Genomic DNA, 16,542 nt, shown 5'->3' on the forward strand with positions numbered 1-16,542 from the left:
GATGGATGGATTAAAAAATAGAAAAATATGGAGGAAGGAAAGATGTATGGATAGAACATGGTGGAATGATTAAAAGAAGGAAGAAATAGAAAGAAATTAAGAAAGAAAGAGAAAGAAAGAAAGAAAGAAAGAAAGAAAGAAAGAAAGAAAGAAAGAAAGAAAGAAAGAAAGAAAGAAAGAAAGAAAGATGGATGGATGGATGGATGGATGGGTTGACGGAAAAAAGAAAAAAGGATGAAAAGCGGAATAAAAGAAAGTGAGGAAGTGAGGGAGAGATGAAAAAAGAAAGGAAGGATGAATGGATGGATGGAAGGAAGAAAGAAATAATTAAAGAAAAAAGAAGGAAAGAAAGAATAAAGAAATAAATAAAGAAAGAGGTAGAAAATGGGAGAAATGAAGGAAGGAATGATGGATGGAAAGAAAGAAAGAATGAAAGAAAAAAAGAAGGAAATAAAGAAATAAAGAGCTAGAAGATAGGAAAAATAAGGGAAGGAAGAAATGATGGATGGATGGATGGATTATTTGTTTATTTTTATTTTTATTCTAGAGTTTATCTCCTGTAAATGTTGCAGATTTTACTGCTTGGATGTTTTGTTGGACATCTACAATGTAAGCATCACTGCTGCTTGTGCATCTACACTTTACTCACGTTCAGCTGGAGATTTTCTGTCCACTGCCCAATAACTTTATATCCAGGAGTGTTGTTGATGTTCATCTGGTACTGGAAGAGATCGTATCGTCCCGGTGCGTCTCCGTTGTTATTGAACACCACCATCGTTCCTGCGCTCCCTGTGAAACACACCAAACCAAACCATACTTAAAAACATTGCTTACCTGTCAAAAATTAAGAAACTGTTCTGTCAAGAAACGTGCCTTGCGAACATCAAAACTAATTTGTTTTACAGAAAAACTCAAAATTAAACAATATGCAAAACTGCAATGAATAAAAGAAAATGAATTACTGACATTTTTTGTCTCACAGAAAAAAAGAGAATAGGTTTGACAATAAAACAACGAAAAAAAAAAAGTCTGACATGCCTACAAGCAATCAAACACAAAGAAAATAAATAAAAACAAAAAAAAAATTCAATAACAAGGAAAAATCTAAATAAAAACATTGGGGAAAAAAAGAAAAAGAAAAAGAAAACACACAATGAAAAACAAACAAACAAACAACCAAACAAAAACAGACAAACCAACAAAGCAGCACAAAGCCAAACAAAAGACAACAACATAAAAAACAAGAAAAAACAAAAAACAGACCAACACAACAAGACACACAGACAAACAAAACAAAACAAAACAAGAAAAAAAAAACAGACCAACACAATAAGACACAGACAAACAAAACAAAACAAAACAGGAAAAAACTAAAAACAGACCAACACAACAAGACACACAGACAAACAAAACAAAACAAGAAAAAAAAAAACACAACAAGACACACAGACAAACAAAACAAAACAAGAAAAAAAGAAAAACAGACCAACACAACAAGACACACAGACAAACAAAACAAAACAAGTCAACAAAAACAAGACAAACAAAACAAGACAGACAATAACAAAACAAGACAACACAAGACAAGACAGAAACAAAACAGACTAACACAAACAAGACATGACAAGACAGACAAAACAAAACAAACAAAACAAAACAAAACAAAACAAAACAAAACAAAACAAAACAAAACAAAACAAAACAAAACAAAACAAAACAAAACAAAACAAAACAAATAAAACATTCATTCATCTCTGGGAAACATCCATACACACTCATACACTACGGACAATTTAGCCTACCCAAGTCACCTGTACCATTTGTCTTTGAGAACATGCAAACTCCACACAGAAACGCCAACTGACCCAGCCAAGGCTCGAACCAGCAACCTCCTTGCTGTGAGGCAACAGCACTACCTACTGCGATACTGCGTCGCCACAAAACAAAATGACCAGACAAGACAATGAAACAACAAAAACAAAACAAAAAAACAAACCAAAAAAATTTAAGTCAATTAAAACGAAACAAGAAATTAAAAACAAGACAACACAAAAGACTAGTAACGTAACATAATGAAGCGAAACAAAAAAAAAAGACAAGACAGATAGACAGACAGGGACAAAACAAAGCAAAAAATAAACTAATGAAACAAATGAAACAAAACAAATGAAAAACAAAATGTAACGTAATGTAACAAAACGAGACAATATAAAACAAGACAGACAAACAAACAAAATAGACCAACTATAACAAGACAAAACAAGACAAGACAAAAAAAATTATGTAACGTGGAAAAGACAAGACAAGACAGACAGACAAAACAACAAGACAAGACAAATGATACGAAACAAAACAAAACACAATTAAACAAAACGAGACAAGAAAAAAACAAAAAAAAAACAGAAATAAAATGAAAAAAAAAATAGACAAAAATAAAAACAAAACAAGACAAGACAAAAACAAAAGATCAACAAAAACAAAAGACAAAAAAATTAAACTAAAATGCAAAACAAACAAACAAAAATATGTTCCCGTGTTCCTAGTCACACAATAATATATGATCTCCTACAAAGTTACTGTGGAACTGTGGTGCTTTTAGAATAAATATATAAAACCCGCGCACACTCAAGAAACAAAAACCTGACGTGCCTCGCAGAAAACAAGAGAGCATTGTTGGCATCTGCGCTCCGTATGGAGGATGTTAGTGGGGTTGTGACAGGAACACGAGCGGCGCAGACTGACAGTTTGAAGAGTTTTACCTGCAGGGTCTGGAGCTGATCACAGATCTGACAAAACACCATCACCACAGACGCTCTAAGCCTCCACACACATCCACAATACACACTCATCACTGACAGCCCTCTCTCATCTCACATTAAACACACACACTCACGCCCATGGCCGGCTGTGAGGTCATTAAAATTTATACTCAACAACAAAAACTGAAGATGAATGAATGAAAAATGATTTAAAGTCATGTCGTTGTAATACAGCCTCTGCTTCGTCATGTTGCCAGATATAGTTATAATAAGCATCATGCCATTCGACTTGCTTTTAAAGAAATTCTTTGGAAACAGATTCATTTTACAACTCTGCCAGAGTTAAATAGATGAGATTTTTAGTTTCTGAATCCATTCAGTTCATTTCTGGGTCTGGCGGAAGCACTTTGTTCACACTTTATTTTTATGGTCCATTTGTTGAATTTAAGTTACATTAGCCGCATTTCCACTGTCGGCCCAGTGCGAGCCAGGGCTTTTATCGGGCAGGGCCAGGCCAATCGTCTAGGAGGTTGAGCAGTGAGGCCGAAATCATGTCGCGTTTCTACTGTCAGGCTAGTAGTTCGCAGCGTGTCACGCAAACGTCGCCCCCAGAACGTCCCCCGAACTAAACATCAAACAACCCGCCCACTTCAGCGGGAATCAGGCAGATAAAGCACACCATTGGATCATCACCATTAAAATAAATAGAAAGAAACAAATGACACGTTACTGTACAACATTTACAGTATTTGTCTATACGCACATGCCTGTGTGTTCTCATTCATCATATTCATTTACTCGCCGACCGACTGTTGGCATTGAAATCGAGTGGTCTCGCCACTAACGGAGCAACCCAGCGCAGTGAGCGCACCATCCATAATATAAACCACAGAAATTCTCAGTTAATAACTTGGTAGAAAATGTATTTTATAACATCCTTATTTAGATAGTTGCAATCAAACATTCAGCCCAAATGCTCCAGGGAGACCTGAAACATCAATGTTTCCTTATAGGTTATATGACACTTAATAGGTGATTCCCTTTTATTTAAGGATGTTGCATATTACATCTTAACCAGTTAAGCTCTGGGGCTATTTGGAGTGATTCCGCCTGAATTTGGCATTCCGATTTAAAAAGCTTCCCATACCCACATGCAGAAGTGTAAATACAAAAGTTTGGTATCATTTGAAAGGAAACCCCTTCAAATTTCATAAAATACATTTGAAATTGAAAACAATTGTTGTATATATTGTCTTTGTTACAATAAACACACAAAAAAGGCATTTTTTTTTTAAACTGAAGTTTGGAAATGTGTTGGAAATTGTTTCCAGCACCCTGGAAACAGTTTTATTTTTTTCCAGCAGGTGTCAGCAAACACACAGGAAAAAAAAAATTCTTTATAATAATTTATGTAAGAGTTATTCTATTCCAATTGCAAGGAGGAAAAAATGCCATTTTTTTAGCCTACCTATTTTTGAAGTCTCCCCATACCCTCATACAGTCCAATAAATGCAATATCTCAATTTCATTTTATAGAAAACCCTTTGAAATTACAAAAAGAAACTGCTGAAAGTGATAAATATTATTATATATGTTGTTTGTCCTTTGATGAACCACCTCAACACAAACCGCTTTTAGTTTTTTGTTCTAAAGCCTGATTTAGAAAGTGTATAACTCAGGCCCTGTATGCTCAATCACACAGCAGATTGTTTTGATTGTTACCAGTATTTGTCAGGAGACACTAGAAAAAAGAATTTTGTTTTTATCATGTAGTATGCAAAAATTATTTTTTTAGTTCAACTGAAGGGTGGGAAATCACAACTTTTTTGCTTCTGATCTGCTACATCAGCGTAAAGCCTTTCCAATGATATGTAATCCATCTGAATAGGCCGCAGCTATAATATTTTTTTCTGAATTTTGGAATATCATGACCCTAATTTGTTGCATTTGGCACTTAAAAGACACAGCAGGGGTTTACTGATGCACACATCCTCAGAAAACGGACTCATTTTGTAGAGAACAACCTAATGTAAAAGAAGATGTAGCTTGTTTAGCTATCTGTGCTATCTCCAGCAGCTCACAGAGGAAATAATCAATAATTTCTCTTGTATGTTTACAAAAAACGAGTTTATGCTTTATGATTCATTTGAAGACTGTTGGTTATGTGATTGTAAATCCATAAAAATAACGATGGATCCTTATTATTGGGAATGAGAGCTTTGATTTGATGTATTCAAATCACGCAGAGTTTAGTAAAGGAAAATGTTAAGTATTTCACCACATAAGAGCAAGTAATAAAATATAGCAAATATTTTGTAGCGTTAAGCAGCTTTTCACTAGTAAAGCTCTTCATGTATTTAAAATTTCATTTTTAAATTTTACCACATCATAAAAAAACATAAACACTTGTTTAAGGACACGGAACTCATTTTGTATTTGCAGTTTTCCCCGATGCGTTTGTAAAGAGGCGCAGGACTGGATGACAGAAAAAAAGTTAGCCTTGTTTCTGCTTTCACTCACCCAAAAAATGCTGTTAGCACAATTTGATTAATATAATCATATCCAAATACTTTATAAATAATATTTCAGAACTCATCCAGTGTTTATTATTTTTAGAAAATATGTAAAATCTTTTTTCAGATAGGCCTTTATAAAATGAAAGTTTAATATGGCTTTAAAACAGTTTGATTTATGTTTGTATTTACCTAAATTGTTATAGCTAGCTTTTGTTTGTTTTATATTGGTTTATTTTTTTATGTGATTTTATTATATCCAATATTTGTATTTATTTAAATTATTTCAACATAGCTTAGGCTATTTTATCAATATATGACACTATTAAAAAAATAATAATAAAGTTTTATGTCTTTCTGTTGTATTCATATTGTGTATTATCTCCAGAAAATTAAAAATAAAAATAAGAAAGAAGCCGCTCACGGCATCAACAGAGCTGTAAAGGGAGCGCTCTTTTGCTCTGTCTTACAGGCACATGCAGGCATCTAAACGCACTCAAACACACATTTCAAATTGACAAAATCTCGAAAATCTTCACTGTCTGCTGTGTCTTTAATATGGTGTAAAGATTATTATACGTTATTGAAAATAAAGAAGGACAAAGCAAAGAATGTCACTTATAAATTAAAACTTTATTATTTTATGCAACAGCCTTACATTTAAAACAGAAACATAAGGGCGATCATACGCAAAAAGACCTCAGTCTATCCGCTTGTTAAGTGTGACGTCACACGAAGAGTCTTCCGGGTCCAAGCGCTCTATTCAACTGAATGGGGAGACTCATAAAATGGTAATAATAAACGTTTACAAAGCGATTTAATGCTTTCGAAAATCACGATCGCAGTATATATGTCCATGCCTAATATCCGATGGCCAGAAAGTGATTAATTTTTTATAAATTGTACAATTTTTGAACTTTTTTCAAATTTTTTGAATTTTAAAACTCGACTGGCCTTGGCTTGCTCGCTATTGTTAGGTTGGGGTTAGGTTAAGTGACTGTTAGGTTGGGGTTAGGGTTAGTTGACATGTACTTGCAAAGCTTTTTATAGTCAGTTTTTCTTGATTCCTTTGATGCAGCCGTCAACTGAAACTCCACATTTTCAAAACGGTTAACACACAGGCCTAAACAGCGGTGGTTAAAGTCTTCGGCGTCTGGCTGAGATCAAGATTTTTATTATGTTTGGCTAGCTAAAGCGATTTACTCCTAGGAGGGGGTTAAAAATCAGAGGCCATGCAATTTACTTCCAGAAGGAAGTCCAAATTGGGGGGCATTTAATTAGAGCTGTCGAAAAGATCGAATCTTTTGGAGAAGTCCAATAGATTAATAGGTACTGAAAGGGGGGATTGGGGTCCAGAGTAGGGAAGTCCCAGTGTAAAGTGAGAAAATATGATACACTCATGTTTTGAAATATGGAAAAACTGTCTTTATGCTGTTTTTAAAATTATTTGTTTTTATTTAATTTATACTTGCCTCTTTATTCCTGTTCATGTAAATCACTTTGAATTGCCACTGTGTGTGAAATGTGCTATGTAAATATATTTGCCTTGCTTTAAAATCCTGAATCAATTCGAAATATTAAAATGTGTTTGTTTGTCATAAGAATTCATAATAATGACAAAAAATACTATTTTGTGGATCTCGTTACTTTCGGGTGCAGCAATAATATAATGCCATTGTAGCTGGTGTATTCTGGGAAATTTTCTTACCCCTTGGTTTTGAGTGTGGTACTGAAAAATCTTTGTTTGAAGGCCTATTCACCCCATCCTCTTAGCCCTACGCCCTCAAGCTAAAGAGAATTGGGACAGCCCTACTCCTTGGCGTGAACGCGCAAAACGAGGGGTAGGGTTAAGAGATAAGGGGTAGAATTGGGATTGGGCCTAAATGTCCTTGCATACTTGTAACTTTATTGAAAGTTTGAGCTTGTAGGGGTGGCCTGCCTATTTATGTGATTACTTTTCACTTTGTTTTTGTTTAGGGGGAAGGTAAGATTCCTGTATTTTTCTTTAAAGATTTACAGGTAATTTAGTTTATTTACTTTGAAGATTGCTTGTTATGTTGGCACCCTGAAGAGATACTCATTTAACTTCTTTTTTTCAATAATAAATCCATTCAACTTCCCTCAACTGAGTGTTCGCATTTGGTTGTTGACCCAAGGGGATCTTTTGCATGAGTTTTAAGTTGTTTTCTTTGTTTGGTAAAACCACCACCCACAACCTTTTTCCTTTATTATGCCCATCTTGTTTTCCCCTAGACTTGGGGAATTCATCGATGCATTTTTGCATCGATGAATTTGCTCTTCAGTGTTTCAACTTCTGTAATAGAAAAAAATACTTCGGAAGTCAACCAGCGTTCTTCAAAACATCCTCTTTTGTGTTCAAAAGATGAAAGAAACTCAAATATGTTTTAAACATAGATTTCAGTATATAAGGATGATAGAATTTTTCATTTTTGTGTGAACTCTTCCTCTAATCTGACTTGATAGTCCACAGACCATTTGTTACAAACCATTGCAACAGAAAATCCACCAACCAGTTTCACTAAACCAAACCACTGGACAATTCAAAATGAAAACAAGCTCAAATTATAACTCATTCAGTTTATTTTAAAGCTACACCCGCCATGTAAAGAGGAGGGAAATGAGTGATTAAGTTGTGATTCAGCAAAAAAAAAAAAATACAAAATAAGGCAGAGTCACATTGAGCAACAAAAAGCTGCTTGAGTGTGTTTAAATGCCTTCATTATCGAGTCATTCTGCTGTCACCCGCTGCCTTTTACCTTTATTTATTTATTTCATTTGTATGCTCATGTTTTTTGTAAAAAGGTTTTCATGAGAAGGAAGAATTAAAGGTTTATTCCACAACAAGGCTTTGTGGAAAATGCAGAGACTGGAAGCTATAGGAGAATCTCCAGGATGAAGAACAACAAAACACTTAGAGAAAGCATGAGGGCCTAAAACACTGTATACCACACACACACACACACACACACACACACACACACACACACACACAGCAAGACATATTTGATTAGTTTTCTCCTGAAAACTGAAGCAGTAACACATTAAAGTGGCACTATTCTTGTTTCCCCCATACTGTCTTTTCATGTAGTGCATAACATAGTGGTTTGTAAATCTAAAAGTGTCAAAGATTAATTGAGAATTGCTATCCAAAAAGAAAGAACTGCCTGAAAGCTGATGTCAGTAATTCCAGCTTTACTGCTTAAATAAGCCTCTTATGGTTGTTAAAAATTTGTACAATGGAAGTCAGAGCAAAAAAGTAATCGGATCTGTCAAATTAGAGGTCAACTGACCAATCAGAGCAGAGTATGGCCTATCACAACATACTGGGCAATCTGAGCAATCAGATCAGAGTATGAATACCTGACAAATCAAATCAGAGTAGGCACATGTGACCTTTCAGAGCTAAGCAGGGTCAAATAACCAATCAGAGTCAAGTATGGCAACTGGAACAATCAGAGTAGAGCAATGTCATCTGACCAATCACAAACCAACTGATCAATGTGACCAATTAGAGCAGAGTAGGGTTATCTGAACAATCACAACATACTGAGATAATTAGATCATGTTTTTAGAACAATCAGGGGAGATTACCGTCATAGGACCAATCACAAAAATCTCACCAATCAGAGTGGAGTATGGATACACACCAAATAAAACTGACCAATCAGATATAAGCATGCTCAAATATGAAATATAAGAGCAGAGTAAAGTGATCTGGCCAATCAGAGCATGGTTAAGGGAATAGTGAAAGTAAAGTAAGGCCCTCTGAACAATCATAACAGGGTTGGCAATCTGACCAATCAGAGCAGAGACATCTGAACAATCACAATAGACTAAGCCATTTTGATCCGAGTATGGATACCTTAACAATCAGAGCTAAGCAGGGTCAAATAAGCAATCAGAGCCGAGTATGGTTACTGGAACAATCACAACAGACCGATATAGGACCAATCAGAGTAGGCTCTCAGAAAGGCAGAGTTTAGAGAGAGCAGATCTTTAAACCAGCTGTTTCAGACCCAAAACTCAAGTGATCTGACCATAGAGTAATCTGACCAATCATAACTGGGCCACCTGAGCTATCAGAACAGCTTTTGGGGTTATCTGACCAGTCAGAGGTCAGTATGGTTGTGGAACAATCAGAGCAGAGTATGGTATGGGACCTATCACAACAATCTGGCCAATCAGAATAGAGCATGGATACCTGCCAAATCAAAACTGACCAATCAGATCTAAGCAGGGTCAAATAAGTAAAAATAAATAAAAGCAGAATAGGGTGACCTGTCCAATCAGAGCCGAGTATGGTTACTGGAACAATCAGAGCTAAGTTGACCATCTAACCAATCACAACAGACTGGACAATCTGACCAATTTAGATAGAGTAGGGTCAGCTGACAAATCACAACATACTGGGCAATCTGGGCAGTAAGTGTAGAGTCATCTGACCAATCTTAATATACTGGGCTATCTAAGCTATCAGATCAGAGTTTGGGAGTAATTTGACAAATCAGATATGAATATTGCTAATCACAACAATCTGACCAAACCATTAGAGTATGGAACCCTGACAAGTCAAAACATCATATCATATAAAAAGTAGAGTAGAGTGACCAATTAGAGCTAAAAATGGTAAAGTAAGTCTCTCTGAAAAATCAACACACATTGGGCTATCTAAACAATTCGATTCGAGTATAGGTATGGGTATCTGAGTTTCTAAGCAGGGTCAAATAACCAATCAGAACAAAATGTGGTAACTGGAACAATCACAACATACCGGTCAATCTGATAAATTAGATAAGTATGCTTACCTGACTAATAAGATCTAAGCAGGGTCAAATAACAAATCACAGCAGAGTATGTTTACTGGAACAATTGGAGTAGAGCAATGTCATCTGACCAATCACAAACCAACTAGGCAATCTGACCAATCAGGGCAGAGTAGGATAATCTGAACATTCACAACACACTGAGGTATATGACCAATCAGAGAGTAGGCTCTCAGAAAGGCAGAGTTTAGAAATGCATTGTTGATGCCAGAATTCAGAGGAGAATGGCCAGACTGGTTTAAGCTGATAGAAAGGCAACACTAACTCAAATAAACACTCATTACAATCAAGTCCAACCTTGAGGCGGATGGGCTACAGCAGCAGAAGACCACACCGGGTGGCACTCCTGTCAGCTAAGAACAGGAAACTGAGGCTACAATTCACACAGGCTCACCAAAACTGGACAACAGAAGACTGGAGAAACGTCGCCTGGTCTGATGAGTTGTCCATTTCTGCTGCCACATTGAGATGGTAGGGTTAGAATTTTGCCTCAACAACATGAACGCATGGATCCATCCTGCCTTGTATCAACGGTTCAGGCTGCTGCTGGTGGTGTAATGGTGTGGCAATATTTTCTTGGCACACTTTGAGCCCATTAGGACCAATGGTGTCAACATTACAGCCTACCTGAGTATTGTTGCTGACCATGTCCATCTCTTTATGACCACACTGTACCCATCTTCTGATGGCTACTTTCAGCAGGATAAAGCGCCATGTCATAAAGAGTGAATCATCTCAGACTGGTTTCTTGACATTGAGTTCACTGTACTGAAATGGCCTTCACAGTCACCAGACCTCAATCCAATAGAGCACCTTTGGGAAGTGGTGGAACAGATTTGCATCATGGATGTGCATAAACCTACTGTAGGAAACTCCAAAAATCAAAACCAGCAACCTTAAAATAGCATAATCGAGTGTTACTTGAACTATGAACGCTTTTATCTATTTGTTATTTTTCTTTAACATTTTTTACCTCATACATATCTCGGAAATCCCAGAAGCAAACTGTCCCAGATCTGTCACGTCCCAGCAGTGGATTCGCCATTAAACTTCTGAGCTGCCCGCTAAAATACAGTAATTGCACTGCAGATATTAGACTTCTTAAGTATATTAATTATTAGTATGCGAGGAGCCGCTGAATCATTTTCACTGATGTTCTCGCTGGAGGAAACAGCTTTTGAACCCTTTGAAAAAGATGGCAGAAACGTCAGTCGTCCAACTTCAGTATTTTCTCTCCTGTGTTTTTTTTCCCCGATTCCCATCCTTTTTCAGTGACACGTCCTTTCATCACCAGACTTAACATATAGCAGACATAAATAGGACTGAAACATTTCATCACTAATAGCAATTAGCTGGTGAACAAGTTATTCACGACACACACCTCCAGCAATATCTCCATTACACATCTCCTGAAGTGCCTTAAAACATGCAGTGCTATTTGATATTTTGACTTTATTTTCCCTAAAACCTGACGACAAGGCAGGGAGTATTGAGCAGCCCCTCCCCTTTTAAAAAATATACCCAATAGCATTGCATGTAGCCTATCTAACTGTCTTGCTAATCTCCTCCATATTGTAGTGTGTTGGTTGCTGGTTTGAGTCCCAGCTGGGTCAGTTGGAATTTCTGTCCAACAAATGTCCACAGTCCAAACACATGTGCTAAAGGGGAATTGGATGAACTAAATTGGCCATATGTGTGTGTGTGAATGTGAGAGTGTACGGGTGTTTTCCAGAACTGGGTTGCGGCTGGAAGGACATCCAATGCATAAAACATAAATATAGGAATATGTAGGATATATATATATATATATATATATATATATATATATATATATATATATATATATATATATATATATAGGAATAGTTGACCGCTCATTCCGCAGTGGTAACCCCTGATAAATAAGGGACTAACCATAGGACAATGAATGAATGAATGCAGATCATTCAAGTCAGTTTCGACTTTACTGATACCTATAGTAACCTAGCAACAGTTGCCGGAGCCTTCATTCATCTGAGTGTGATCTCGAGGACAACAGTTGATGAGGGAGCCAGTGAGATAACCAACATATTTAAATAGATTTCCGAAGAGGTAGCTAACACATTACTATGAGCTATTAGATATGCCCGTGCCATTTACACACCCACAGCCACACACATGATCTCTCTCCCTCTCGAGCTCTATGATCTCTGTCAACCTGTGAAGGATTCAAATCATGAAGATATAATTTTTTATATTTTATATTAGTTTAGTTTTTTGGTGAATTTAAATAAAACTATTTTATTAAGCAGTATTAGTCATTAGAATAAGAGTGTAGTCACCTCTCAACTTTAGGAATATTAAAGTAATACATTCACATTTCAATTAGGTGCTACTGGAATAAATAAATACATAAATAAATAAATAAATAAATAAATAAAAATAAATAAATGAATGAATGAATGAATGAATGAATGAATGAATGAATGAATAAATATTTTGATTTCCCCTCTTTATTAAAATTTGATTTAATATTTTTATCTGACATATTCTTTATTATAACATATTTGTTGGCATGCAAATGATTGCTAACTTGTTTATGATATTGAATAAATTAATTAAGTAAAGAACATTAAATAAATAAATTTAAATAAATAAAAAATGATTAAAATCGTATTAAAATTCATAATAGTTTGTTTTTCTCAGTAAAGCTCAATGAAGCACGTTTGTTTCTATCTGTTTTTTTTTTTTTTTGTTTTCCTTTGAAGTATTTCTATAAGCTTGTGTCTGATCTTCAGCTTTTCCTTAAGATGAAAAGCATTTGATTAAATGTTTACCATCTTTGAAAAAAGTATTTTTTATGATGAGTACATATTTGATTTTCTGGCCCGAAAACATGAAAAGAACAAGAAAACCTCTTGACATAGTATTGCTTCAGCTGTCAGTGATTAGTTTAGCGCAAAATTCACGTCTGAAGATCAGCACATGGTCATCAGCACATGCCTGCAAAGTCTCTCAAAACAGATTGAAAATGACAACTCCCAAAGAATGCATAGAAAAAAAAATGTTTATTATTTTTTTCACAAAAAATCTCCAAATTCTTACAATGTATTGTTTTGAAAAATGTATAAGTGTAAATTTGAGTCAAGAATGTTATAACTATCTAAACCTAAGCTAAAATCTATCTATCTATCTATCTATCTATCTATCTATCTATCTATCTATCTATCTATCTATCTATCTGTCTGTCTGTCTGTCTGTCTGTCTGTCTGTCTGTCTGTCTGTCTGTCTGTCTGTCTGTCTGTCTGTCTGTCTGTCTGTCTATATATATATATATATATATATATATATATATATATATATATATATATATATATATATACATATATATACACACACACACACACACACACACACACACACACACACACACACACACACACACATAATGATTAAACAAGGTACTGGAAATATTCCTTAGAGATTTTGCTCCATATTGACATGATAGCATGTCCCGTTTCACCTTAACTCAAATGCGCTCTATTGGATTGAAATCTGGGGAGTGTGGAGGCCATTTCATGTCATGTACAAGAAACCAGTCTGAGATGATTCACACTTTATGAAATGGTGCATTCTCCTGCTGGAAGTAGCCATCAGAAGATGGGTACACTGTGGTCATAAAGGGATGGACATGGTCAGCAACAATACTCTGGTAGGTTGTGGTGTTAACACGATGAGTTTAATGAGTTTTAACGTTTGTTTCTATCTGGTTTTTTTTTTGTTTTGTTTTCCTTTGAAGTATTTCTATAAGCTTGTGTCTGATCTTCAGACGTGAATTTTGCGCTAAACTAATCACTGACAGCTGAAGCAATACTATGTCAAGAGGTTTTCTTGTTCTTTTCATGTTTTCGGGCCAGAAAATCAAATATGTACTCATCATAAAAAATACTTTTTTCAAAGATGGTAAACATTTAATCAAATGCTTTTCATCTTCAGGAAAAGCTGATATACAGTATTGTCTTTTTCTATTTGATGCAGTTAGTTATTATTTGCACAGATAGTTATTATTTGTGATATTTAGTTACTTTGAAGTGAAGACTTAGTAGTGTGTGCACTGTAAGGCAACTTGCTGCACAGCTTTTTTTGAGTTGACTCAAAAAGCTCTTCAATATGTTACCTTACAGTTTTTAAGTAGTCACATTTTTTTTTTTTTTTTACAGTATGTGCCTTCTTCCAGCCCCAGTATTGCAATCATAGCTACCAAAATTATTTATTTTGTGGATTTTGACCCTCTAAATTTTAGCTTGTTTGCTCACAATGCCCCTGTTCCTAACACTTTATTTTGATGGTCTGTTTTTTTTATTTTATTTAAGTTACATTGTATCTACATGCCAACTAATTGGCATTACATTATAAGTGGACTGTTAGGTTGGGGTTAGTATTAGGATTAGTGTAAGTTAACCCTATGTAAGTACTTGCAAAGTTTCTTATAGTCAGTTAAATGTCTTTTGGAAGAGCAGTATCAACTAATACTCAACTAGACCATCAAATTAAAGTGTTGCCCAAGCTAATTATAAATTCAACCAACCAACTCAGCCAGTCAACACAACCAACCAACCAATCAAACAACCAAACCAACTAACCATCCAACCGACTAACTCAATTAACCAACCAGCCAACCAACCAGCCAGCCAGCCAGCCAATCAACCGAACAACCAATAAACCAACTAACCATTCAATCAACAAAGTGTACAGAAGCTGATCTGGGATAAGTTTATTGTGCGGAGCGTGCCTGTCAGTCAGCGCTTTTACATGCATTCACAGGTTCAGAGGTAGCATTTGAAAGGCGACGATCGACGCACAGCTTTAATGTAAAGAAAGTGAATGCAAACATTTTAAAATTAATTTCAGGATGCTTTCAAGATTAAAAATATATCAGAAATATGGGAAAATACTTAATGACAGGATGATAGAGGGATAGAATGGTAAAATACAGGAGAATTTCTGCAAAAATGTAAGGGTTTACATGAATGAAGTGAACAGGAAGTTGGTGGAGAAACAGTTTTCCAAGATAACGCTAAACATCTTTGCGAGGGAATACACACACAAAAAAACCTTGAAAAATCTTTTCCTATCACTCTGTTTTATTTTTTCTTTCAATTTTTTTTCTTCCTTCAATTTTTTTCCCTTCCAGGTCTCCGTAGTCTGCACTTTAAATGTAAAGAAAATAAAAATAATAATAATGATGATGATGATGATGATGATGATGATGATGATGATGATAATGATAATGATAATAATAATAATAATAATAATAATTATTATTATTATTATCATTATTATTATTATTATTATTATTATTATTGTTATTATTGTTATTATTATTATTATTATTATTATTATTGTTATTATTGTTATTATTATTATTATTATTATTTTTTAAATAATAATAATAATCATCATCATCCAACCAAACAACAACCCACAATGAAACCATAAATGAAACTTGTTTCGCTTCATAGGACATAAGTGTATCATCAGGAGCCACTGGTAACAATCTTGTGTTGCTTGTATATGTTTTTATTACTTGTCAGAGTGCTGGTAGTCATTTAATGAATCATCAAGCTTTTCAGGCCACAGTTTCAGCTAAAAATCCTCTTTAATATTCAACTTAAGTAAAAAAGGTCACCTACATCTGAGTAAATTAAAAGCAATTTCTCATTTTGGGGTGAACTATGCCTTAAAAACACAAAAGCTAATGGATTTTGAATCGTTTGGTTGATTAAAATTCTCTTTCTCTGTATGCTGGTAATTAAAAAAAAAAAAAAAGTAAGTGTTCCAGCTTGAGTATGATTCACTGGGTGAATTTGTCGGATCACATATTTACTCCGAACACTATTTCCTCATCATAATCTCATGAAAAGACATGAAAGGTACGTCTGCCCTTTGATCTGCAGTGCCCTGCTGCAGGACTACAAAAGTTTCACTTCATTACGATGCATTAATGAGAGTTTGCCTTTCTTCTCGAGAACTTTCCTCTTTCAAAGGTCCAGCACAAAGGCTGGTTTGAGATATAAAATATACAGAAAGCTGGAGTCCTGTGTAAGAAGCAGCAACAAAGGTTGCTTCAAAGAGAAATGTATGGTGTGCGTCCACTGGAGCAGAGAAAATCTGCTGAAAAACGGTCAGCACATGCCTGCAAAGTCTCTCGAAACAGATTGAAAATGACAATTCCCAAAGAATGCATAGAAAAAAAAAATATTTATTTTTTTTCACAAAAAATCTCCAAATTCTTACAATGTATTGTTTTGAAAAATGTATAAGTGTAAATTTGAGTCAAGAATGTTATAACTATCTAAACCTAAGCTAAAATATATCTATCTATCTATCTATCTATCTATCTATCTATCTATCTATCTACTGTATCTATCTATCTACTGTATCTAT

At 35.0% G+C, this 16,542-nt stretch overlaps 1 protein-coding gene across 4 annotated transcripts in view; it reads right to left on the reverse strand.

Moving 5' to 3' along the window:
* The window catches only part of grm7 (glutamate metabotropic receptor 7), a 376,391-nt gene that overhangs the window by 108,979 nt on the left and 250,870 nt on the right, over window positions 1-16,542 (reverse strand). For all 4 annotated transcript variants that reach the window (XM_073936208.1, XM_073936209.1, NM_001302247.1 and 1 more), the window contains 1 exon segment: window positions 650-789. In XM_073936208.1, the coding sequence (XP_073792309.1) occupies window positions 650-789 (140 nt within the window).

Source organism: Danio rerio, chromosome 22, assembly GCF_049306965.1.
Source record: "Danio rerio strain Tuebingen ecotype United States chromosome 22, GRCz12tu, whole genome shotgun sequence".
Lineage (NCBI taxonomy): Eukaryota > Metazoa > Chordata > Actinopteri > Cypriniformes > Danionidae > Danio > Danio rerio.